The following is a 24,788-nucleotide window of genomic DNA, read 5'->3' on the forward strand; positions in this document are numbered from 1 at the left end:
AAGCCCCTGTTGGTCGTTTTTTAATCATAGTTTCAATTTCAGTGCTTGTGATTGGTCTGTTTATATTTTCTATTTCTTCCTGTTTCAGTTTTGGAAGGTTGTACCTTTCCAAGAATTTGTCCATTTCTTCTAGGTTGTCCATTTTATTGGCATATAGTTGCTTGTAGTAGTCTCTTACGATCTCCACTGGTGGGTGGAGCTGGATCTTGTCCCTGTGGTGGGCAGGGCTTTGTCTGGGGGTGTGTTTAGCTGGCTGCTGTGTGCTCAGGAAGACTTTAAATAGCCTGTCTGCTGATGGGTGGGGCTGTGTTCCTGGCCTTTTGGCTGTTCTGCCTGAGGTGTCCCAGAACTGGAACCTATGGGCTGTTGGGAGGGGCCAGGTCTTGGTGAGAAAACGGCAGCCTCCTGGAGGGCTCACGCCAATGAGTACTCACCAGAACTGCCACCACCAGTGTCTTTATTCCCACAGTGAGCCACAGCCATCCCCCACCTCTGCAGGAGACCCTCCAATACCTGCAGGTAGGTCTGTCCCAGGTTCTTATGAAGCCATTACATTTTTTCCCTGGGTCCTAATGAACACGAGATGTTGTGTGTGGCTTCCTAGAGGAGAGTTTCTTTTCCCCCCAGTCCTGTGGAATTCCTGCAAACCCCATTGGCCTTCAAAGCCAGATTCTCTGGGGGCTCCTCTTCCCATTGTCAGACTCCCAGGGTGGCGAGCCTGACGTGGGGCTCTGAACTTTCACTCCTGTGGGAGAACTTCTGTGGTATAATTATTTTCCAGTTTGTGGCTTGCCCACCTGGCTGTATGGGATTTGATTTTGTCATGACTGCACCCCTCCTACCATCTCATTGTGGCTTCTTCTTTGTCTTCGGATGTAGGATAACTTTTCTGGTAGGTTCCAGCATTTTTTTGTCGATGGTTATTCAGCAGTTAGTTATGATTTTGGTGTTTTCATAAGAAGTGACCTCACGTCCTTCTATTTTGCCATCTTGTCTCCGCCTCCTCTTTTATTTTTTATTTATTTTTTATTTTTATTTTTATTTTTGCGGTACGCGGGCCTCTCACTGTTGTGGCCTCTCCCGTTGCGGAGCACAGGCTCTGGACATACAGGCTCAGCAGCCATGGCTCACGGGCTCAGCCGCTCTGCGGCATGTGGGATCTTCCCAGACCGGGGCATGAACCCGTGTCCCCTGTATCGGCAGGCGGACTCTCAACCACTGCGCCACCAGGGAAGCCCTGTTTTTTATTTTTTAAATTTAGCTAAACGCCTGTGTGAGTCCCATCAAATAATATGGTAGTCTCTGGCACTCTGTTCCAAGCAGATTGGAAGTTTTTAAGTATGCTCAGTGAGTTAGTTAATATATGAGAAGGGAACAGAGATTAGCTATGTGGGAACACAGTGAGAGACACTGGTAGGAGATGAGAGATACTGTGTGGCCAGAAGCATCTGTCAAGGCTTTGTGAGTAGGTGAAACTGGCTTTGGTTGTTTTAAAGCATAATGAGGAAATAAGTGATTCAACACCTTCCTTGTTAACAGTTTAATGATGTCTGGATAAATGAAAATAACACCTTTATTCATCCAATCATCAATTATTGACTTGAGTGCCTACTATGAGAAAGGCAGGCAGTATTCCAGATGCTAAGGAAAGACCAATGAAAGAGGCAGATGCCTCCCCTACTCTCTTGGATTTTACTTCCCACAAGGAGTAGATATACAATCAATGGATCAATCAGCAAACAATCAAAAAGAAAAAGAATCTCAAAACAGAATATTTAAGTATATTCTGTAATAGAAAGTGGCTGGATAAATACCTAAGATTTGGTATCAGGGAAGGTCTCTCATGTAGGTCTGGATGTGGAAGATAATTATAAGCTAATCTTGGAAAGACTTAGAGGAAAAGCATTCTAGGTAGAGGAAACAGGAAGTTCAAAAATCTGGAGGTGGGAACCTGAGGCTGGAGTCATCTAAGGTAAATCAAATCCCATCATTCCTTCTCTTCAAGCCCTCCAAAGGTTTTGCAGCTCCCCTAGAATAAAAGTGAGAATACTTAGTCTACACAAAGCTAAGAAGAATCCAAGGACCAAAGGCTCTATAAAGCTGGTCTCTTCTCCTACAACTTTCCTGCCTAGTTAACCACACTCCAGCCTCAGGTTCTCATATTAGACTGAAAATCCTTGAGGGCAGGGGTATGTGTCCTAGCATAGATTCTGGCATGATTCTGGATACTGCAAGTGAATCGGGGTCTAGGTGTAAAGATGGATGGGGACAGTCTTGCTAGAATTTATCAGAGGCAGAGATGCTCCCTCTGGGTCAGGCAGAGACCCCCATCCCTGTCACATCATACAGTGACCATGAAAGGTGGGGACAACCCTGAGAAAGAAGAGAGCATCTCACTGTGGGCTTACAAGTGGAGGCAGCTAAAGCTGATTTAATCAGGCAGGGAGAAGAGGAGGTTCTGGACAGTTGCAAGGAAGAGGGTTTGTATCTTGACCATTCTCTAGAGGTGGGACTACATTTTCCTTAGAGAGAAATCTACTTTACAACAGTCTTGTTTTGAGAATAAGCCACAAGCAACACCCCTAAAGTTATAGGCTACAAGTTTCCGTACAGTCTTATTCTATCTTTCCTGTGTAGAGTGGAGAGTATCTCTAAAATACTTTAGCCAATGCATGCTATCGTGAATACTCCAAATTTCACAAATGGGAGCTCATTTCCAGTTTCATTATGCTAATTAACATGGCACTGCTTTCATCAGGCAACTCATTTCTAACAATCATTATGCTAATTGAAATATGGATAGTTTAAAATACTTGTACAACCCTCTGGCCTTTCTCATTAAATGAGAACTGACCTCCTGTGGGGTGTGAAATTCTGATTAGGGTCACTGAGTGCCCCTGAAAAATAGTTTAACCCATCACACATACATTTAATATCATAATGTCTATTTATATCTATACTAAAGGTATTTTAAATTAAATTACAGGGGGAGTCAAGATGGAGGAGTAAGAGGACGTAAAGTTCAACTCTCCCCACAAATGCATTAAGAATACATCTACAGGGCTTCCCTGGTGGCGCAGTGGTTGAGAGTCCACCTGCCGATGCAGGGGACACGGGTTCGTGCCCTGGTCCGGGAAGATCCCATATGCTGCGGAGCGGCTGGGCCCGTGAGCCATGACCGCTGAGCCTGCACGTCCGGAGCCTGTGCTCCGCAACGGGAGAGGCCAAAACAGTGAGAGGCCCGTGTACCAAAAAAAAAAAAAAAAAAAAAAAAAAAGAATACATCTACAAATGGAACAGTTCTCACAGAGCACCTCCTGAACACTAGCAGAGGACCTCAGACAACTAAGAGGACCAGAAAGATCCCCACATAACAGAGTAGGATCAAAGAAAGAAGAAGGGAAAAGGAAGAGGAGAAGTGGGACGGGACCTGCAACCCTTGGGGAGAGCTGAAGGGGAGGAGAATTTCCCACGTCCAGGGAAGCCCCCTTAGTGGTGGGGAGATCAGCTGGGACAGAGGGGAGCTTTGGGGGCTTGAAAGAGAGTGCAGCAACTGGTCTGTGGCAGGCTGGACAGAGTGAAACCTACACAGATGGTCCATGCCACAGCCCTGCACACCCAAACCTGAGAGGTGTGTCCACTGGTGTATACAGGGGCAGGGTGCTAGAATGTTGGGTTTGGAGAGCAGACGTGTGGAAAGGACTGCTGTTGGCTGTGAGAAGACAGTCTGAGGGGATGGGAGTGAGGAGCTCCACAATGGAGAATGCTCAGAGAGCAAGCCCAGATCGCCATAGAAGTGAAGTGCCGTTGTTGAGTGATGTGCAAAGGGCAGGCCACCTATGCAGCCTCTCTCCCCATGCACCAGCCCCTGCCTCCCCAGGCACTGGGAAGGGCTCCCACTGGGGCAGGCTCTTATGCCCCTGGCTGCCGCCTACTCCACCCCCTCCTGCCAGGGTAGGCTTGTGTGCTCCGGGGCAGCTTCAGGAGCAGATGCCTGTGGGTGGCCGACATACATAGGTGGGGCTGAAACCATAGCTGAGCCCCAGGGGCCATGAGAGATGGGAGAAGAGCTGAAATCTCTCCTCACAGCTGCACAAACTGGATTTACACCCTGCAACTAGCTTTGTAAACTCAGAACCTGCAGAACATCTGATCTGACAATGAGTGCTCCCACAGCCAAGATGGGTCAAGCTTTAGCAGCTGTGGACTTTGTGGGCAGGTACATGTGGGGGTTGGGCAAGGCCAGAGTCTGAGATGCTTCCATAGTGCCCACAGCCTGTCCAGATCCATGATTACTACAATCTTGGGACCTGACTTCAGTGGCTCTGTGCTGGTGGCTTGGTGAAAACAATGCCTGAGAGACACCAGGGCCAACTGCTGGCATACCTATGGTTAAGGTGGGGCTGAAGGCAGTGCCAATAACAGTGTAATCTGAGTGCTCCCACAACGGGTGAAAGGTGACAAAACAGAGCACACTCACAGGTGAACAGTTCCAGAGGAGGAATACTCAGTGGCTTCTCTCTCAGTGGGAATGCTCCAATCCTGTCTACATCACACCACAGATCAGAAACACAGCTAAGAAACAGATCTGGGGGCCTCTATTCCAACAACTAGGGAGGAGACCCTGATCTAAACAGGGCAGTGACAACCACAGAGCAAGGGGGAGTCCCCACTAAATATGCAGGGCAGGCTCTGGTCACCACAACACCAGTCACACCTACTGTATCAAGGGGTTAACTACCAGCATACACTGAGAAAAGAGGTGGCAGACATCTATAATAAAAACACCTCTTGCACCAAAAAATATTAAACCAATATAGGCTATGCAGGGACATTTCCACATAAAAATAGCCCTCCAAGACAGTCTGAGCATCTGGTATCTGGAGGAAGAACCCCTAGAGCATTCAGCCTTGACACCCAGTGGGGCTTGAGTGCAGGAGTTCTGCAAGGCAGGGGGAAACAGAAACTCCACTCCTGGAAGGCATACAAGATCCCACATGCACTGGGGCCCAGTACAAAGCAGTACCTCCATAGGAACCTGGGATAGACCTACCTAGGGGTCTTGGAGGGTCTTCTGGGGAGGCCAGGTCAGCTGTAGCTCACTGTGGGAGCACAAGTAGCAGAGGTCCCAGGTAGTACTGATCAGCGTGAGCTCTCTGGGAAGTCCCCATTACGCCACAAAGACCTGACTTCACCCAATAGCCTGCAGGCTCCAGTGCTGTAAATCCTCAGGCCAAACAACCAACAAGATAGGAACACAGCCCCACCCATCAGAAGACAGGCTGACTAAAGACATATTGAGCTCACAGCCACCTCAAAACACAGCCCTTGACATGGCTCTGCCCACCAGAGGGACAAGTGCCAGCTCTACCCACCTGAGGGCAGGCACCAGTCCCCTCCCACCAGGATGCCTACACAAGCCCCTGGACCAGCCTCACCCAACAGGGGGCAGACACCAGAAGCACGAGGAACTATGATCCTGCAGCCTGCGGGAAGGAGACCACATACACAAACAGACAAATGAGATGACAGAGAAATATGTTGCAAATGAAGGAACAAGAGAAGAACCCACAAGAACAAGTAAATAAAGAGGAGATAGGCAATCTCCCTGAAAAAAGTATTCAGAGTAATGATAGTAAGTGATCCAAACCCTCAGAAGAAGAATGGAGGTATAGACGAAGAAGATACAAAAAATTTTCAACAGAGATAGAAGATTTAAAGAACAAAGAAAAAACAAACAGAGATGAACAACATACTAACTGAAATGAAAAATATACTAGAAGGAATCAGTAGCAGAATAACTGAGGCAGAAGAACAGATAAGTGAACTGGAAGACAGAGTGGTGGAAATCAATGCCACAGAACAGAATAAAGAAAAAAAAAAGGGGGACTTCCCTCATGGTGTAGTGGTTAAGAATCCGCCTGCCAATGCAGGGAACATGGGTTCGAGCCCTGGTCTGGGAAGATCCCACATGCCACAGAGCAACTAAGCCCGTGCACCACAACTACTGAGCCTGTGCTCTACAGCCTGTGAGCCACAACTACTGAGCCTGAATGCCTAGAGCCCATGCTCTGGAACAAGAGAAGCCACCACAATAAGAAGCCCATGCACTGCAATGAACAGTAGCTCCCACTCTCCGCAACTAGAGAAAGCCCACACAGAGCAATGAAGACCCAATGCAGCCACAAATAAATAAATAAATAAATAAATAAATAAATTTAAAAGAAGAAAAAAGAATGAAAAGCAATGATGAAAGTCTCAGAGACCTCTGGGACAATGTTAAATGCACCAACATTCACAGAAGAAGAAAAAGGGAAAGGGCCTGAGAAAATATTTGAAGATATTATAGCCGAAAATTTCCCCAACACAGGAAAGGAAACAGTCACCCAAGTCCAGGAAATGTAGAATACAGGATCCTGATACAGGATAAATCCAAGGAGGAACACACCGAGACACACCATAATCAAAGTAACAAAAATTAAATACAAAGAAAAATTATTAAAAGCAACAAGGGAAAACAACAAATAACATAAAAGGGAATCCTCATAAGGCTATCAGCTGATTTTTCATCAGAAACTCTGCAGGCCAAAAGGGAGTGGCATTATATATTTACAATTATGAAAGGGAAGTACCTACAACCAAGAGTATTCTACCCAGCAAGGCTCTTGTTCAGAATCAATGGAGAAATCCAAAGCATTACAGACAAGCAAAAGCTAAAAGAATTCAGCGCCACCAAGCCAGCCTTACAACAAATGCTAAAGGAACTTCTCTACGTGGGAGAAAAAAAAGAGGTCACAGCTAGAAACAAGAAAATCACAAATGGGAAAGCTCACCAGTAAAGGAAAACATAAAGTAATAGTAGGAAATCATCCACAAACAAATATGATATCAAAACCAGCAACTGTGAGAAGAGTATAAACGTAGGAAATGGCAATTGCATTTGAAATGAAAAGACCAGCAACTTAAAATAATCTTGTTTATATATAGACTCCTATATCAAAACCTCCTGGGAGCTGCAAACCAAAAAACTACAATAGATACAAACACACAAAAGAAAAAGTAACCCAAACACAACACTAGAGTCATCAAACCACAAGAGAACAAAAGAGAAAGGGAAGAAGACTGACAAAAACAGATCCAAAACTATTAGGAAAATGGCAATAGGACTATAAATACTGATAATTACCTTAAATGTAAATGGATTAAATGCTCCAAACAAAAGACACAGACTGGCTGAATGAATACAGAAACAAGACACATATATATGCTGTCTACAGGAGACCCACTTTGGACTAGGGACACATACAGACTGAAAGTGAGGGGATGGAAAAAGATATTCCATGCAAATGGAAATCAAAAGAAACCTGGAGTAGAAATACTCATATCAGAAAAAATAGACTTTAATACAAAGACTGTTACAAGAGACAAAGGAGGACACTACATAATGATCAAGGGATCAATCCAAGAAGAAGATATAACAATTATAAATATATATGCACCCAACATAGGAGCACCTCATGTATAAGGCAAATGCTAACAGCCATAAAAGGGGAAGTCAACAGTAACACAATAATAGTGGGGGATTTTAACACCCCACTTACACCAATGGACACATCATCCAGACAGAAAATCAATAAGGAAACACAAGCCTTAAATGACACATTAGACCAGATGGATTAAATTGATATTTATAAAGCATTCCATCCAAAAGAAGCAGAATACACTTTCTTCTCAACTCCACATAGGACATTCTCCAGGATAGATCACATCTTGGGCCACAGATCAAACCTCGGTAAATTTAAGAAAACTGAAATCATATCAGGCATCTTTTCCAACCACAATACTATGAGATTATAAATAAATTACAGTCAAAACTGTAAAAACCACAAACATGTAGAGGCTAAACAATGTGCTACTAAACAACCAATGGATCACTGAAGACATCAAAGAGACAATCAAAAAATACCTAGAGACAAATGACAATGAAAACATGATGATCCAAAAACTATGGGACAGAGCAAAAGCAGTTCTAAGAGGGATGTTTATAGCAATACAATCTTACCTCAAGAAACAAGAAATATCTCAAATAAACAATCTAACCTTACACCTAAAGCAACTAGGGTAAAAGAACAATGAAACCCAAAGTTAGTAGAAGGAAAGAAATCATAAGGATCAGAGCAGAAATAAATGAAATAGAGATGAAGAAAACAATAGAAAAGATCAATGAAACTTAAAGCTAGTTCTTTGAAAAGATAAACAAAGTTGAAAACCTTTTGCCAGACTCATTAAGAAAAAATAGAAGAGGGCTCAAATCAATAATATTAGAAATGAAAAGGGAGAAATTAAAGTGGACACCACAGAAATACAAAGGATCATAAGAGACAACTATGAGCAACTATATGCCAATAAAATGAACGACCTAGAAGAAATGGACAAATTCTTAGAAAGGTAAAATCTCCCAAGATAGAATCAGGAAGAAATTGAAAATATGAATAGGTCAACTACAAGTACTGAAATTGAAACTGTGATTAAAAATCTTCCACAAAAGCCCAGGACCAGACAGCTTCACAGGTGAATTCTATTAAACATATATAGAAGACCTAATGCTTATCCTTCTGAAACTATTCCAGAAAATTACAGAGGGAGGAACACTCTCAAGTTCATTCTACAAGGCCACCATCACCCTGATACCAAAACCAAACAATGATATCACAAAAAAAGAAAATTACAGGCCAATATCACTGATGAACATAGACGCAAAAAATCCTCAACAAAATACTAGCAAACCTAATCTAACAACACATTAAAAGGTCATACACCATGATCAAGTGGGATTTATCTCAGGGATGCAAGGATTCTTCAGTATATGCAAATCAATCAATGTGATACAGCACATTAACAAACTGGAGAGTAAAAACCATATGATCATCTCAATAGATGCAGGAAAACTTCTGACAAAATTCAACACACATTTATGATAAAAACACTCCAGAAAGGGGGGCTAGAGGGAACATACATCATCATAATAAAGGCCATACATGACAAACCTACAGCTAACATCATACTCAGAGGAAATGCTTTCAACTTTTCACCCTAAGATCAGGAACAAGACAAGAATGTCCACTCTTGCCACTTTTTTTCAACATAGTTTTGCAAGTTCTAGCCACAGTAATCATAGAAGAAAAAGAAAGAAAAGGAATCCAAATTAGAAAAGAAGTAGTAAAACTATCACTGTTTGCAGATGACATGATCCAATACATAGAAAATCCCAATGATGTTAACAGGAAACTTCTAGCGCTCATCAATGAATTCGGTAAAGTTGCAGGCTACAAAATTAATACACAGAAATCTGTTGCATTCCTATACCTTAACAATAAAAGATCAGAAAGAGAAATTAAGGAAACAATTCCATTTACCATCACACCCTAAAGAATAAAATACCTAGGAATAAACTTAACTAAGGAGGCAAAAGACCTGTACTCAATAAACTATAAGATGCTGATGAAAGAAATCAAAGATGACACAAACAGATGGAAAGATATACCATGTTCTTGGACTGGAAGAATCAATATTGTCAAAATAACTATACTACCCAAGGCAATCTACAGATTCAATGAAATCCTTATCAAACTACCAATGGCATTTTTACAGAAGTAGAACAAAAAAATCTTAAAATTTGTATGAGACACAAAAGACTCTGAATAGCGAAAGCAATCTTGAGAAAGAAAAATGGAGCTGGAGGAATCAGTCTCCCTGGCTTCAGACTATGCTATCAATACAAAGCTACAAGTCATCAAAACAGTATGGTACTGGCACAAAAAGAGAAATATAGAAACCCAGGCAGCTATGGTCAATCTACAACAAAGGAGGCAAGACTATACAATGGAGTAAAGACAGTCTCTTCAGTAACTGGTGCTGGGGAAACTGGACAGCTACATGTAAAAGAATAAAATAGAACATTCTTTAACACCATATACAAAAATAAATTCAAAATTGATTAAAGAGCCAAATATAAGACTGTATACTATAAAACTCTTAGAGGAAAACATAGGAAGAACACTCTGACATAAATTGCAGCAATATCTTTTTTGATCTGTCTCCTAGAGTAATGGAAATAAAAACAAATATAAGCAAATGGGACCCAATTAAACTCAAAAGCTTTTGCACAGCAAAGGAAACCATAAACAAAATGAAAAGACAATCCACACAATGGGAGAAAATATTTGCAAATGATGCAACTGACAAAGGATTTATCTACAAAATATATAAACAGCTCATGCAACTCAATAAAAAAAAAAACCCAATCAAAAAATGTGCAGAAGACCTAAATATATGTTTCTTCAAAGAAGAAAAGATGCTCAACATCACTAATTATTAGAGAAATGCAAATCAAAACTACAATGAGATATCACCTCACACCAGTCAGAATGGCCATCATCAAAAGTCTACTAACAATAAATGCTGGAGAGGGTGTGGAGAAAAAGGGAACCCTCCTACACTGTTGGTGGGAATGTAAATTGCTAAAGCCACTATGGAAAGCAATATGGTGGTTCCTTAAAAAACTAATAGTGCTACCATATGATCCAGCAGTCCCAGTTCTGAGCATATATCTGGAGAAAATGATGGTTCAAAATGATACATGCACCCCAGTGTTCATTGCAGCACTATTTCCAATAGCCAAGACATGGAAGCAACTTAAATGTCTATAAACAGATGAATGATTAAAGAAGATGATGTACATATATACAACAGAATATTACTCAGCCATTAAAGAGAATGAAATAATACCAGTTGCAGCAACATGGATAGACCTGGAGATTATCATACTAAGTGAAGTAAGACAGAGAAAGACAAATATCATATGATACGGCTTACATGTGGAATCTAAAAAAAATGATACAAATGAACTTATTTACAAAACAGAACCAGACTCACAGACTTAGAAACAAACCTATGGTTACCAAAGGGGAAAAGTGGGGGGGCAGGGCTAAATTGGGGGTTTGGGATTGACATATACACACTATTATATTCAAAATAGGTAACAAACAAGGACCTACTGTATAGCACAGGGAACTCTGCTCAATATTCTGTAATAACCTAAATGGAAAAGAATTTGAAAAAAGAATAGATACATGTATGTGTATAAGTGAATCATTTTGCTGTACACCTGAAACTAACAACATTTTTTTTTTTTTTTTTTTTTTTTTTTTTTGTGGTATGCGGGCCTCTCACTGCTGTGGCCTCTCCCGTTGCGGAGCACAGGCTCCGGACGCGCAGGCCCAGCGGCCATGGCTCACGGGCCCAGCCGCTCCGCGGCATATGGGATCCTCCCAGACCGGGGCACGAACCCGTATCCCCTGCATCGGCAGGCGGACTCTCAACCACTGCGCCACCAGGGAGGCCCAAACAACATTTTTAATCAACTACACTCCAATATAAAATAAAAATAAAAAAACTTACAAATAAAAAACAAAAATGCCTTATTCACTATAGATAATTCCTGAAAGTTATTGTGTGATAGTAATAATGATAGTAGTAGTAGTAGTAATGATAATAATAATAGTAATAATAATACCTTGTATTTGTAAGGTTAAGTCATGTTCTAGCATATTTAATTTGGAGGACTGACTTTAGAAGTTAAAGTACATACTGAAGACTCCATTACCATTATTAATCTTTCAACAACAAACAAATCTCTAAATGTGTATTGAGATGAAAGAAAACTGATGATCAAGAAATGGAACAGCACTCTGCAAACAGGAAGAGTCTTTTGGGAATTTTCTATTCACCAGGGCTTTGACTGTTACCTATAAAGTAAAATAGTTAGCATGACAAGACATCTGTATATAGACTGAACTTTTGTTAATTCCTTTGGTTTCAATCAAAACCTTTCAAATTTTAATCTCCATAATTAACACAAAGCTAACTGAACTTTGCTCTCTAAGTAATTTAAGGATTTTTCAGTAGTAATTCTGACTCCCTGATTTTTGCTTTGCCACTAAATTCCTGAATAAGACCGTACTCCCTGTTGTTTTATATTTAACAATACTCTTTTTCATAAACTGTTTTACTGGGTGAGTTTGAAGCACCCTTGCCAGGGGAGTGTTACTGTCTTCATTTAAGAATGAAGTTGGGGCTTCCCTGGTGGTGCAGTGGTTGAGAGTCCGCCTGCCGATGCAGGGGACACGGGTTCGTGCCCCAGTCTGGGAGGATCCCACATGCCGCGGAGCGGCTGGGCCCGTGAGCCGTGGCCGCTGGGCCTGCGCGTCCGGAGCCTGTGCTCCGCAATGGGAGAGGCCACAGCAGTGAGAGGCCCACATACCGCAAAAAAAAAAAAAAAAAAAAAAAAAAAAAGAATGAAGTCACCGAGACCAAAATGCAGGCACACTATCCAGTTTCAAGTGTGAATATTGGAGTTTTTCAAAAAATATGTGTGGTAGAATTTTTTTTGGTAACAATGTCTATGATGCCCCTCTCTGTATCCAACCAAGCCTTTTGGTAGTGAATTCCTACATTAACTCTGGGCTTGGTCACATGACCTGCCTTTGACCTATGGGACAACAGCAAATGAGTCATAAACAAAATTGAAAAAATGCTGGTCATTTGGGCATCCCCTCTTGCTGTTCTCTGAATTCTGAGACTTCCATGGGAATAAACCTGCTAGAGGGTCAGCAATACATGGCTCATTGGTGTCCATCACTCAACCATCAGACAACTAACACCCAGAAGCAGAACTGTGAAGATGCCCAGAAGCTATGCCCAGATGCTCAAGCAGGTCCAGTCAATATCAGAAGAACCATTCACCTGAGGTCAGCCCAAATTCTAACCCACAGAATAATGAACTAAATATATGTTTGTCACTGAGTTAGGAATGGTCTGTACTGCAGCAAAAGATAGCAGACGCCACATAAGAGAGTAATGCCCAGATGGCTGACCTGGAGGGAAAGAGTTTAGTATGGCTTGAACTTACTTAGACTGTTGGTAAGAATATGCAGATGCATGCTCGTTGGATGTGTCCACTGCTATCTGCTGCTGCTGACCACTTGTGTCCTGGGATGAAGGTGCCACTGTCTGGGGAGAGGTATCAGCAACAACACCCTACGGAGGCAATAAGAACACAAAAGTCTTATTGGCTTTAGCAAAAGGGCTTCTTGCAGATGGACTGTAGGGCATACCCATCTTCCATATGGCTTGAGTAGAGCTGCACTCAGCTATATAAAGCCACAGTAAGAACCCGAAGAAAAAACACAGATCACATTTGGATAAGGGCTGAGGAATTTACCTCAATGTGTCACCAAGAAATCTTGCCATCAGAAGACCCTGTAGCAGTCAAATGATGAGGAAAGCATTCTGCCCATAGTTAGAACTTTTAAATCATGGTTGCATACAGCCACACTAAATAATGATTCCTTAATCAAAAAATTCATGCAGAATTCGTATAAAAATGTGTATATTTGAGCATTTTCCTGGGAGTAAAGTAGTCTACCCTGTCTCTATGATCTGGCAAAACAATGGACTTTGACCTTCATAAAAATCTACATCCAAGTTTGGAATTCTTTTAAAGGACACTGTTAAGCAGGGTCTCCCTTAAGCAATTTGATTTGTTTTATTTATTTATTTTCATTTTCTTTGACATGAACTGGAATTCATTTAGAAGTTTCAGAAAAAGAAAGAAAGAAACAAGCATCCTTAATTTTGATTCGCTCCTCCCCTTATCATTTGAATGGCTTTGGCCAACAAGAATGGATTTCTTGAGTTGGTCATCATTCAGAATGTGTTTGGTTCTGAGAGAGGTTTGATAGTAGTCCTAAGGAGGGAATCTATCTGAATACATTCTCCTGGTTTTACTTATATTATAGCCTTGGGCTTCTGCAGGGATATAGGTTTTTGGTCAACTCCCTATCCCTAACAAAAGCTCCCTGAAATTGTTCCTCAGAATCTGAAAATTCTCCCTTTATGAATTCAATCTTTTTTTCCTAATATACTATTTGGTATTATGCATTTTGATGAACTTCCCACCCACACTGATTTGTGTGGATACTGGTGAATTTTCCATGAGTGTTTTTACATAGAAAATGAATCAGTGCTTTCCTTTATAAGCACAAATTCAAGGTAATATATCAGGGTATACTTATATAATTCTTAGTGAAATATTTCTTCTTAAATCCCAGATTTAACTATAATTAGACTGTTCCCAATAAGCAACACTGTCAAATGTGTCTCCTTATTTTATAGTCCTCAAATAGCTCAGATTCTGTAGATAAGCACACACATTTGGTCCAGAGATAGAGAAATGCAGATATGTGGCAGAGATTTATGCTTAAAGTCACCTACAATGTCTAGATTCATAATTTTCTTATGGCCTAGCTAAATATAGCAAAGAGCATACATTTTAATCACATATTCTTGAAATTCTGAAAAGCCAATTAAAACCTCTTTAATACTGAAACATTCCTTGGAGACCATAGGTCTGGAACACATAAAAGATTTAAAAATTGGACCTCCTTGGTTTCCTAAGTGACAGGACACTGTCCTCTTAAATGTCTGTGCTTCCCAAACCTTGGTACGAGCAAATATTTGTCACACACTAAAAACAAGCAAACAAACAAACATTTCAAAAGATCTAATTTGGTCTGTAAAGATATCACCCAATCTCTGTGGTTCCAGAGGTTGGAAGAGTCAGGGTGGTCTCCCACAATTGGTACCATGTTGGTACCATGTGGTACCAACATGAGTTGGTTGGCCAACTCATGGAGTAGCAATGGCGTGAACTCCAGAGGAGTCCCAGCTGATGGAAGAAATGCACTGTGACCATAATGGCAAATGCACATCAGGAGAAAGGGAAGGGGGGGCAAGAAACAATAATGGTTAGAACCAGAGAGAAGTATACACCTCTAAGTGTCTTGCCACCATCCACATAGCCCTATGCCCCGCTCCTTTCCTATGTATCTTGCTGGCTCTGTCCAGTAAAATAATGTGTAGAGGAAATGGATTCAGCCCAATGGAAACAGAGAAGGAAGGGACAAAGCTTCCAGTAAGGAAAATGTGACTTTATCTTTCACAGTATCCATAGCAATATGAGTGGTACAAGTTTTTCTCTCTTGTCTGTAGGATGCCACAGTCCTGTCAAGGTTCATTGGCGAGAGCAGCGGTTCTTCATCTTTGGTACACATTAGAATCACCTAGCATCTCTTAAAAATCCTGGTGTCCAGTCCACACCCTAGACCCCATCAGACTCTCTGGCAATAGGACCTAGGCATCACTATTTTTTAAAGTATTAATTTTAAAAATAATTTTGATATGCAGAAAAGTTTGACAACCAGTTCTCTAATCCAGTCCCTTTCAACTTTTAATGTGCACCTTGATCCTTAAGGGATCTTGTTAAAATGCAAACTCTGATTCAGTAGATCCAGGTGGGGTCTGAAAATCTGCATTGCTAACAGGCTCTCAGGTGATACTGATAATGCTGGTCTAGGGACCACTACTGGAGAAACAAGGCATCAGAGAACTAGCTCATTCAAATAGCTGCACATGTTTGCCTTCCTCTTTCTGAGTGTTTGTGGCTAACATTTGATGAGGTAGTTATTTGATCTCTGATCTTTTCTCTAAACATAAAAATAGCACTCCTCTCAGACCTGGATACCAAATTTTGCTTATGTCATATGCAAAGCAAAACATAGGTATGTTCAAGTAAAGTACATACTTTCACAGAGTGAGTTTGCAACTTCAAATTTTCAAGCAGCACAAAAATCCAAATAAGGATTTGGGGGGTTATGGTGGACCCCAGTGCATGTGGCTGAGATTTATCTGTCCTAACCTTGTTCTGTAAGAAGAGACAGACTTACTTCAATGGAAACAGCTGTCGGAGGCACAGGCGTGTACTGGGGAATGTAGGTCCCTTGCATAGGAGCGGCGGCAGTCATATACTAGAGGGAATCAAAGAAAAATGCAGGTGAACTTGGGCGTGCAACCAGTGAGAAAAGTGATATCACATAAGACTGTTTTCGATGTGTGGCCCCCCACCAATGCATGATGAAACGTAAACTTTATTTTGACCAAAAATAATGCAGTTCCTACCAGCACAGAATAGTCATCGCTTACTGATTCAGTACCAACAGCAGCCCACCTCCCCGATGTCAGTAAAAGTTCATTCACCCCATCCCCTCACTTTGTCCTTTTGAATATTCTACATCAGCTCCCGAAAATTTCACTTTCACATCTAAAACACAAATGCCTGGAGGGCCGGGATGACGTCTGTTTTTTTCTCCATTTTATTGCTAGCACATAGTAGGCTCTCAACAGATTATTTGTTGAATGAATGAATCATTATATTGTGAATAATAATTTCTTTTCTAACTAAAGTAAAAGAGAGGAATAATGTAAGAAATACTTATCGAGCAACAATCAGAAGAGGTAAATGTTATCATTTTTGTCATTTGATCACTTTTTTATATATAAAGGAAATAGAGTGTTCCAGATAATGTTGAAGTTGCTTTTCTTCCTTCCCCCCATTCCATGTTCATTTCACTGTATTTCCTTTTCCACTCCTTTAATTCTCCAAATTTTCTTCATCCAGATGAACAACACAACAGTCCAATCATTCTTCACTACATTGTAGTAGTCAGTAAAATATGTATTGTGGATAACATGTATTTTGGCAACGAAAAACGGAAGCCCCAGAAAAATTATACGCCCACTACCATAAGCAAAAAGCATGACCCATATTCCTATTTCTAATACACATACCCCCTGAAAAGTCAAAGTTCTACTCTTTGAGAATGGAATCTTCTATGAAATCAACTGTATTTCTGAGTTTCTAAACTTTAACATCACAAAATTTCAGAACCAGAGCCATCTAATGAAAACAAGGTTTCTCAATACACAAAGCTTTAGAGGAACACTTTTTATGGAAAACTACAAGCCCATGATTCTTTATTCTTCTAAATTCGCTGAGTTCATGTATTAAGGCCATGCATAAATATGCAAAACCTAAATTACAAAGTTGTGCATTGATCGGTACTTTCAGTATCCAAGAGGCATGATAATTCTGAATCGAGGGAAATATCTGAATGGAGATTGATTCATCAGATGTTGTTGTTGTTGTTTACTATTCATAGAGAAATATAGCAATAGAGCAACTCTGGGATAAGTGCTTCTCCATCCTAAACTAAGCACTGTCTTACTACATCTATTTGCTAAAAACAGAGACAGCCTTAGTGAAACAACACTAAATCAAACAAACCAAACTGCTGCCTGTAATCTATGTGTTACTGCTGATAACAACTGTGTGCAATTCCTATGTGTACAAAAACAGCCTTGTAATGTGTACCAAGGGCAGTTGTTTGCAAGGATTGGGGATATTACTAACTTAGCTTCATAGTTGAAAATTAGCAGAGGTTTCTGTGCCCCATCCTCTGTGTTCCCAGAGTGTTCATCACTCTTCTATTAAAATTGTCCAGACTCTCATCTCTCTAAAGGCATGGACCAAGTGTTACATGTCTCTGCATCTTCCAACACTCCACACAATGCCTGGTACCTAGTAAATAATTATTCAATGGCTGAATAAAAAGGACACAAGAAGAAAGCCTTCCATTTCCAATTACAAATCTTGTATGCCTCTTAGCTGTCAATAATTCTGAGTTCTCTATAGATATCAATTTCCCCACCCCTGTAAAGTGTTTGTATAACCTTTAAACAAATACTTTAGCCCCCTCTGCTCATCATTATCCTGTGTCCTTAAGCAGACAATGATTATTCAGGTATCCAACTGCTGTCAATTTTTCAAATAAGTACAGAACTCTGGAGTCACATTTCAGCAAATATTATTTCATATCTAGTAGCCATGGCAGGTGTCTGCTTTGCCAACAAAATTGCTCTAGAAAGTATGTTGGAGATAACAGTTTCTTGGCCATTTCAGACAGGTGGTTTGCTTATGTCATATAGGTTTTAAACATCCCTTAATTTAGTATTCCCTACAATGTATTTTTTTTAGAATGTTAGCTCAACTGAGAAAAAAAGCTTTCTGTGTTCCAGAGCAATGCTGCACAATGTATCCTCTTTGCTATAGAGATAGAATTTTAAAACTCTGAGAAATCAGGTTTTACAGAAGCCTATTTAAAGGAGATTTTAAATCAGTGTTTCTAAAACTATTTTTGGTAGCACCTACTGATTTTGCTTAAAACTAGTACTCTCAAGAATATACTTTGAAAAATGTTTCTTTAATTGAATATCAAAAATCCTAGTAGATCTGTAGCAAGTGGGAATGTGTTTTCACCAACAGAGTTAATGCTCTTGTGGCTCACGTTCTCCCCTTTGGTCATGGTTTTTCAAGATGTATAATACACCAGTAAAAGGATGCTCCCTCACTGATCTGAGTATTTTCTATTCCTGAGTTAGTAATTCCAAACTTTGCAGTTGTCATCAGTGAGTGTGCGTGTCCTCAACATAAGACAATGTCACTGGACATGGCTCGACCCACCCCTGCTCCACGGTCTGCATTGCTAAGGAGACCTTTCTGTGAACTAGATTTAGGGACGTGGGCTGGGGCCACATGTAGCACCATTCACGACTTCTCATGAGAATCCACCTCAGTTTTAGACCTCCCTTGTCAAACTAGAGTTCTCAAGCAGTGTAGTTAATGAAAAGCACTTTGTGTCATTCTTAGCTAAGCTTCTTGAAATGACTCTGAGTTATTCAAAACCCATCTGTGTTCTGTTCAGTAAAATCAGTAAATCTTCATACCTTCTATGGCATTCAATGAAGTTGTGAAAGTGGCCCAAAATGAACTGCTTATAGCATAAATTCAGAGTTATCTCTTCATAACAATGCTGTGAGTTAGGCAGGATGGCTCACCCATTTTACAGACTGAGAAACTGAGATATACTGGAATAACTCCAGTTCTGTTGACACAACATTCAGCCCACTTTTCAGTCTACTTCAGTACTTTTGAAATAAAATAACTAAGGTCCTAAGAGCTTTTATGATCATTACCATGCAAAATAATATCAACTTTAAAAAAAATAAGACTTTAATAATTGGAGTTCCAATTAAGAAATATTGATAATAATGCCTTGGTTTTAACATTTTATTGTCATTTCATTTCCATAGATTTTTAAATTTTCACTATATACACAGAATACCTCATTTTCATCTAGAAAGGCTACCCCTTGTGTGTTATTATTTTATAATTTAATTTTTTGCTACTCTTCAGAACTAATAGAGATTTTATAGTATAAATGAGATCAGCTCAGTTCAATGTGTTGTTTATGTATATTTTTTAATTAAAAAAAAACGCCCTTCTGGCTGCTCTTTTTTTTTTTTTTTTGGTGTCACAGAAAATCTAATAGAGCTGGAGAATGTTGTTTTAAAATTAGGGATAGGCTTATTTTAAACAAGTCAGTGCTATGGAGTTTTATACCCCGTAAGGCTATTATCTCTTGATAAACGTTTACAATGAAACTTTTCTGTGGTAGACATATATTTTCTAGGGTAAAGCTTCAAGAAGTGACAGCCTTGTAAAATAAGGCACAAGAACTTACAGGAAATGGCTACAGCTATGTGTAAGATCAACTCTCAGCTTTAGGTAATTGGTGACAAATAACTCTGAACTTTCTCTAAGCATACAGTATGATTTCCTTAAGAGCAAAGATAAACTACAGTCAGACTTAATAATGCAGGCTGTACAAACATGGTTTAGATCTCAGTGCCTAAGATTGCTGTCTTTTCATCCAGCTAATAAATGACAAAAACCTAAAGAAGGACCTGTGATATAAAAAAAAAACTGCCCTTTGAGTTGATAAATTTCTGTGAATTACTTATTAAAACCAAAACAAGAATGGATTTCTATCCTTTAAACTAATTTATTTTACTGGTTTTTCTCAAAAGCTAGAAAATGTCTTCCATAATTCTTTCATGAGTACACATTATTTTGCATTTTGGGGGGATATAATGGCTGATGGGACCCATATTACAATGAGATTATGTAGATAAAATGGATAAATCCATATAATATTTCCCCGTTGGTGGCAGCTTAAAGTTTTGACATTCATGGATAAGTTTTCTGTTTTGGTAAACAGTTCAGTGATTTTTACATATTCTGAAAGCAATGGATTTTCACATAGAAGTATGTAGGAGATGCAAATAGCCATTTTCAAACCCACAGAATAAATTCCAGACTCCATCACTTCTTCCAAGAAGTCTAGACACTGCATCACCAAGACAGTTACATGAAGAGAGGAAAAAAATGGTGAAGTTGGAGAGGAATTGTGTTTTTGTCTATTTAATTTAGAACAAACTGTTTCTGTTACTGTGGACTCATTGATTATTTCTGAAGAAACAGAAAGTGAAAACTCCAAATTTTTAGTTCCTGATTTACTTTCTCTTCCCCCACCAAAGCAAAACAAATAAAAAACGTTTTATATATTTCCCTTGAGCAAACTTTTATTTATCTGTAGAGCAAAGGAGTGGCAAGGAAATCCCCATATTTCAATTTTTGGAATTTCATAAAATAAAATAATTGATCAAACTTGTTCATTTGGAGTTATTGTTATACTACGTAGGTTTTAAATTGGTGCGTCTAGTCCTTGCTATAACATTCAAAAATCGGCTTAACAAATTTCAGCAAGAGTAGTTGTCCAGGTCCTATCAAACCCAGAAAGTCACTGAGAAGGATATAGGAAAGGAAGTTGAGCAGAGAAAGCAGAAATTGTGCTGGACGATGCTAACAGCATGCAGTGTGAATTACTATGAGTTCCATCTAATACAAAGTTGCCTTTCATAAAGGAAGCTTGTGGGTATAGGGAACAACCTGAATTATGATTCATCAGTATCTGGTGAGCGGCTCAGGAGGAGGCCACGGAGTTACCTTAGGTAGAGGTATTCTGGGGTTTTGAGGATTATATTTCTTGGATTTGCAAAATTCTGTCATCTCAGAGCTAGGGAGAGGTTGGTGTAGTTGGGGTGGCAAATTAGTATCATTTCACATGTTTACATTGGCTAAGTAGTAACAGCTGCCTGGAGTATAATTCTAAGAATGCCTTCTAAGTCTCCATGTCACTCAGTGGATGAGAGACCATCCATAGAGAAGAATAGAGCTGAAGAGGGTCTCCTTGAAAGGAAAGAGTGCCCCCACTAGGGCACTAGGGCTGAACTTCTACTTGGACCTCTACTGCTCAGTTCTTCCTATATTCTTCCACTTCTGCCAATGAAATGTTGGAGAGTAAGTGGATACCCCCATCATAGTAATAGTGTAGGCTTTCATAATGTTTTATGTTAGTGTTAATTTATAGCCTATTTACTTTTTAAGGTACTAATGCAGAAATAACAAAGTAGACATCTATGAGTGATGAAATAATTGTCCCTAAAGTGTAGGTAGATGTGAATATAGATAGCAGCATAGACTTCACCTACTAGAAGTAAAAGCACCTGAAAAGGGAAGAAGACCGGTTAGTAGGCTTGATAGAAAGGGGAGCCCAGAATTTTTAGGAGTATGTAGCCTATGTTATCCTATACCGTTCACCAGAATAGTGCTAAACATAGCCCAGAGAGGTGTGCATTAAACTATTAAACAAAAAATACAGACTGTCGTCATTGTATTCTGGGGTGAGGCCTATTTGTTGCTGCCATACAGCAAAGAGAGGAACAAAGAAGAATCTTGGAGGTTTTTCTTAGATTGGAAATTTACAAAACCTCACCCACTGCAATATAGGGAGAAGTTATCATTCCCACGGGATCACAGTCTATGGAGGCCTTCAACTGTGCAGAAAAAGCAATTTTCATGAATGTATGGGAAAAAACCAAAGCCCATTAAGTTTGAGCATGTGCACAGATCACGTGGTAGCAATAAAAATAAAAGATAATACTATGGAAATTTAGCTGATTAAGAAACTATGTCAGGGCTTTCCTGGTGGTGCAGTGGTTAAGAATCTGCCTGCCAATGCAAAGGACACAGGTTCGTACCCTGGCCCGGGAAGATCCCACATGCCGCGGAGCAGCTAAGCCCGTGCGCCACAACTACTGAGCCTGAGCTCTAGAGCCCGCAAGCCACAACTACTGAGCCCACGTGCCACAACTACTGAAGCCTACACGCCTAGAGCCCGTGCTCCGCAGCAAGAGAAGTCACGACAATGAGAAGCCCGCGCACTGCAACAAAGTGTAGCCCCCACTCACCACAACTAGAGAAAGCCCGCACACAGCAACGAAGACCCAACGCAGCCAATAAATAAACAATTTAAAAAAAAGAAACTATGTCTTAAAATTTGAACTTGAAACAACTCCATATAGATATCATGAATTCCTTCCTCCCTTCTCCTCAATTTTTCTGTGATGGGTAACATGAAATATAGAGAAAGATAAGAGAGATTCCATGAACCACAAAGACCACTCAGGAGATAAAGAAAAGTAAGTCAAATAAAACTAGGAACTAGAATGGAGGCAACTATGAAAGCATATTCACAGTGGAGTAGCATTAATGAAAGACTCCTTGGGCTTAGTAGAGAGGGGAGGTAAGTAGAAAAGATTGTAAAAGAATATTATGAGTAAAATTATGTCAATACATTTGACAACTTAGATAAAATACATAAATTTGCTGAACAGCAAAATTTAGTAAAATAGATGCAAAAAGAAATAAAAAATCTGCATAGGGCTTCCCTGGTGGCACAGTGGTTGAGAGTCCGCCTGCCAATGCAGGGGACACGGGATCGTGCCCCGGTCCGGGAAGATCCCACATGCTGTGGAGGGGCTGGGCCCGTGAGCCATGGCCGTTGGGCATGCGCGTCCAAAGCCTGTGCTCCGCAAAGGGAGAGGCCACAACAGTGAGAGGCCTGTGTACCGAAAAAAAAAAAAAAAAAAAATCTGCATAGTCTACATTTACTAAAAAAAAGTAAATTCAGAATCCAAAACCTTCCCAAAATAAAATTATCAGCTTCAACTGGCTTCTCTGGTGAATTTTTCAAACCTTTAAGGAGTAAATAATAGCAACCTTGTATAAATTCTTCCAGAGAGTACTAAAGAAGGAACACTTCTCAACTCATTTTATGAAGTAGCATATTCTTTATATCAAAATTTGAAAGGGACATTACGAGAAGAAAAAACTACAAAAACTACAGCCCAATGTTTCTCATGAATATTTATAAAAACTTCCTAAATAAAATTTATCAACTCAGTGAGATATATATATATATAATATATATAATGTTCAAGTGATTTATTTCAGGATTGCAAGGTAGGTTTAACATTTGAAAGTCAATCAACATAATTCACCATATTGACAGAATAAAGAAAATTATATGATCATTGTAATGACTTAAAATATCTTTTATAAAATCTAATGTCTGCATATGAGGAAATATCTTGGCACACTAGGAGTAGATGGAAACTAGGAATAGAAGTCTGTAAACAAAAATTTACAGCTAACCTCACAGTTAATGGTGACACACTGAATGCTTTCTATTTGAATTTTGGAATAAGATAAAGATGTTCAGTATCATCTCTTCTAACATTGTTTAGAGATTCTAGGCAGTGCATTAAGACAAGAAAAAGAAATGGAAGGCATAAAGAGAAAAGATCACCAGAAGTGAGAAATTAAGGAAACTGAGAGGTGATGGTGCTCTATTGTAAAATTCCAATAATTAGCAACATTCAGTAAAATTGTATTGAGCCCCTAGTATATGCCAAATACTAAGTAAGAATAAACTATAGTCTTAAAGCATGAGTTAGACAATAGGACGTGATAGAGCCCAGAAAAAACAGATTTCATTACCAACCCACTGGATGTCCTGGATAGTTCCTTTCTCCTTTATCATCTGACATATATAAAGCTATTTAATTTAATATATTATTCATTATTGCCAATTTTACATTTACCACAGTATGCAGGAACAGATTAAGTTGGTTTACTGTATTATTACTTTCTTGTTAGTCTTCCCTTGTTGTATTTAAATTTCCTGTTTATACCATCCTTTTTGTTTCTTAACATTCTCTATTATTTTTGCTTATTATTATGGTTTATTAATTGAAAAAAATTAAAAGTCTCTGTAAAGTAATGACCTCTTCAAATGAGAGAGGCTGTTGAGGTCAAATCAACATTTACTTAAATCTGCCTCTAAATCTGCAAGTTTCAAGAAGAAAAAATCACTTTAACAAATGACCTGACTGACCTATTACCTGGATAGCGCTTTCAGAAACTTAAATGAACACACAGGCCAACAACTAACACCCTCAGCCTCTCAAGGCTCGCTTGGTCTTTCCTCTAGGAAATGGAGTTTGCTTCTCTGTTTTGGAAATGAAAGAATGGAGGGATTTTGTCAAGAAGATAGACAAGTCCTCAATGTGCCTCAAAGCTTTGTTGTTTTCTACTTAAGTCTGTGACTAAAGCTCAACCATCTCAGACCCACTCTTCATAAATTCTAGCCATTCCAGTGAACTAGAGTAGACAATGAAAGTCAACAAGAGGAAATGTTGAGGGTGCCCTTTAAATTGTCCTTTAAAACAAAGTTCAGTCTCTACAAGAGTCAACACACAAATACTTTTTGTGTGCGTTTGGTTTTGAGTCAAGAGACTTTCAGGTGTGGAACCTGACCTACTCGACTAGATAGAATATTCACATTAGAGATTGATCTAAGATGGGTGGGGAACAAGTGAAGGTAAGAAGGAAGTGGGGAGAAGGAGGGAAGATGGGGTAATGTTCTAAATAAGGAGGAAAAACATATAAAGCAACAAGTTGAAAACTGCAAAAGTAGAGCATAAAGCTATTTGAGAAAAGTAATTCTAGGAACTGTACATATTTAGGG

General features: G+C 39.7%; 1 protein-coding gene across 12 annotated transcripts in view; it reads right to left on the bottom strand.

Annotated features, from left to right (window-relative positions):
- RBMS3 (RNA binding motif single stranded interacting protein 3) overlaps positions 1-24,788 on the bottom strand; it is a gene marked incomplete at its 3' end in the record, with an annotated part of 726,099 nt that overhangs the window by 14,305 nt on the left and 687,006 nt on the right. For 7 of the 12 annotated variants that reach the window (XM_081246094.1, XM_081246095.1, XM_081246098.1 and 4 more), the window contains 3 exons: positions 15,846-15,926; positions 12,971-13,098; positions 1,835-2,029 (listed from right to left, as the gene is read on the bottom strand). In XM_081246094.1, coding sequence (XP_081102220.1) covers positions 1,978-2,029; positions 12,971-13,098; positions 15,846-15,926 — 261 coding nt within the window. Of the gene's footprint in view, positions 1-1,834; positions 2,030-12,966; positions 13,099-15,845; positions 15,927-24,788 lie in introns of those variants that run through there. The other 5 variants (XM_081246091.1, XM_081246099.1, XM_081246101.1 and 2 more) reach the window with 2 other exon arrangements.

This window comes from Mesoplodon bidens (genome assembly GCF_964165515.1).
Source record: "Mesoplodon bidens genome assembly, chromosome: 10".
Lineage (NCBI taxonomy): Eukaryota > Metazoa > Chordata > Mammalia > Artiodactyla > Ziphiidae > Mesoplodon > Mesoplodon bidens.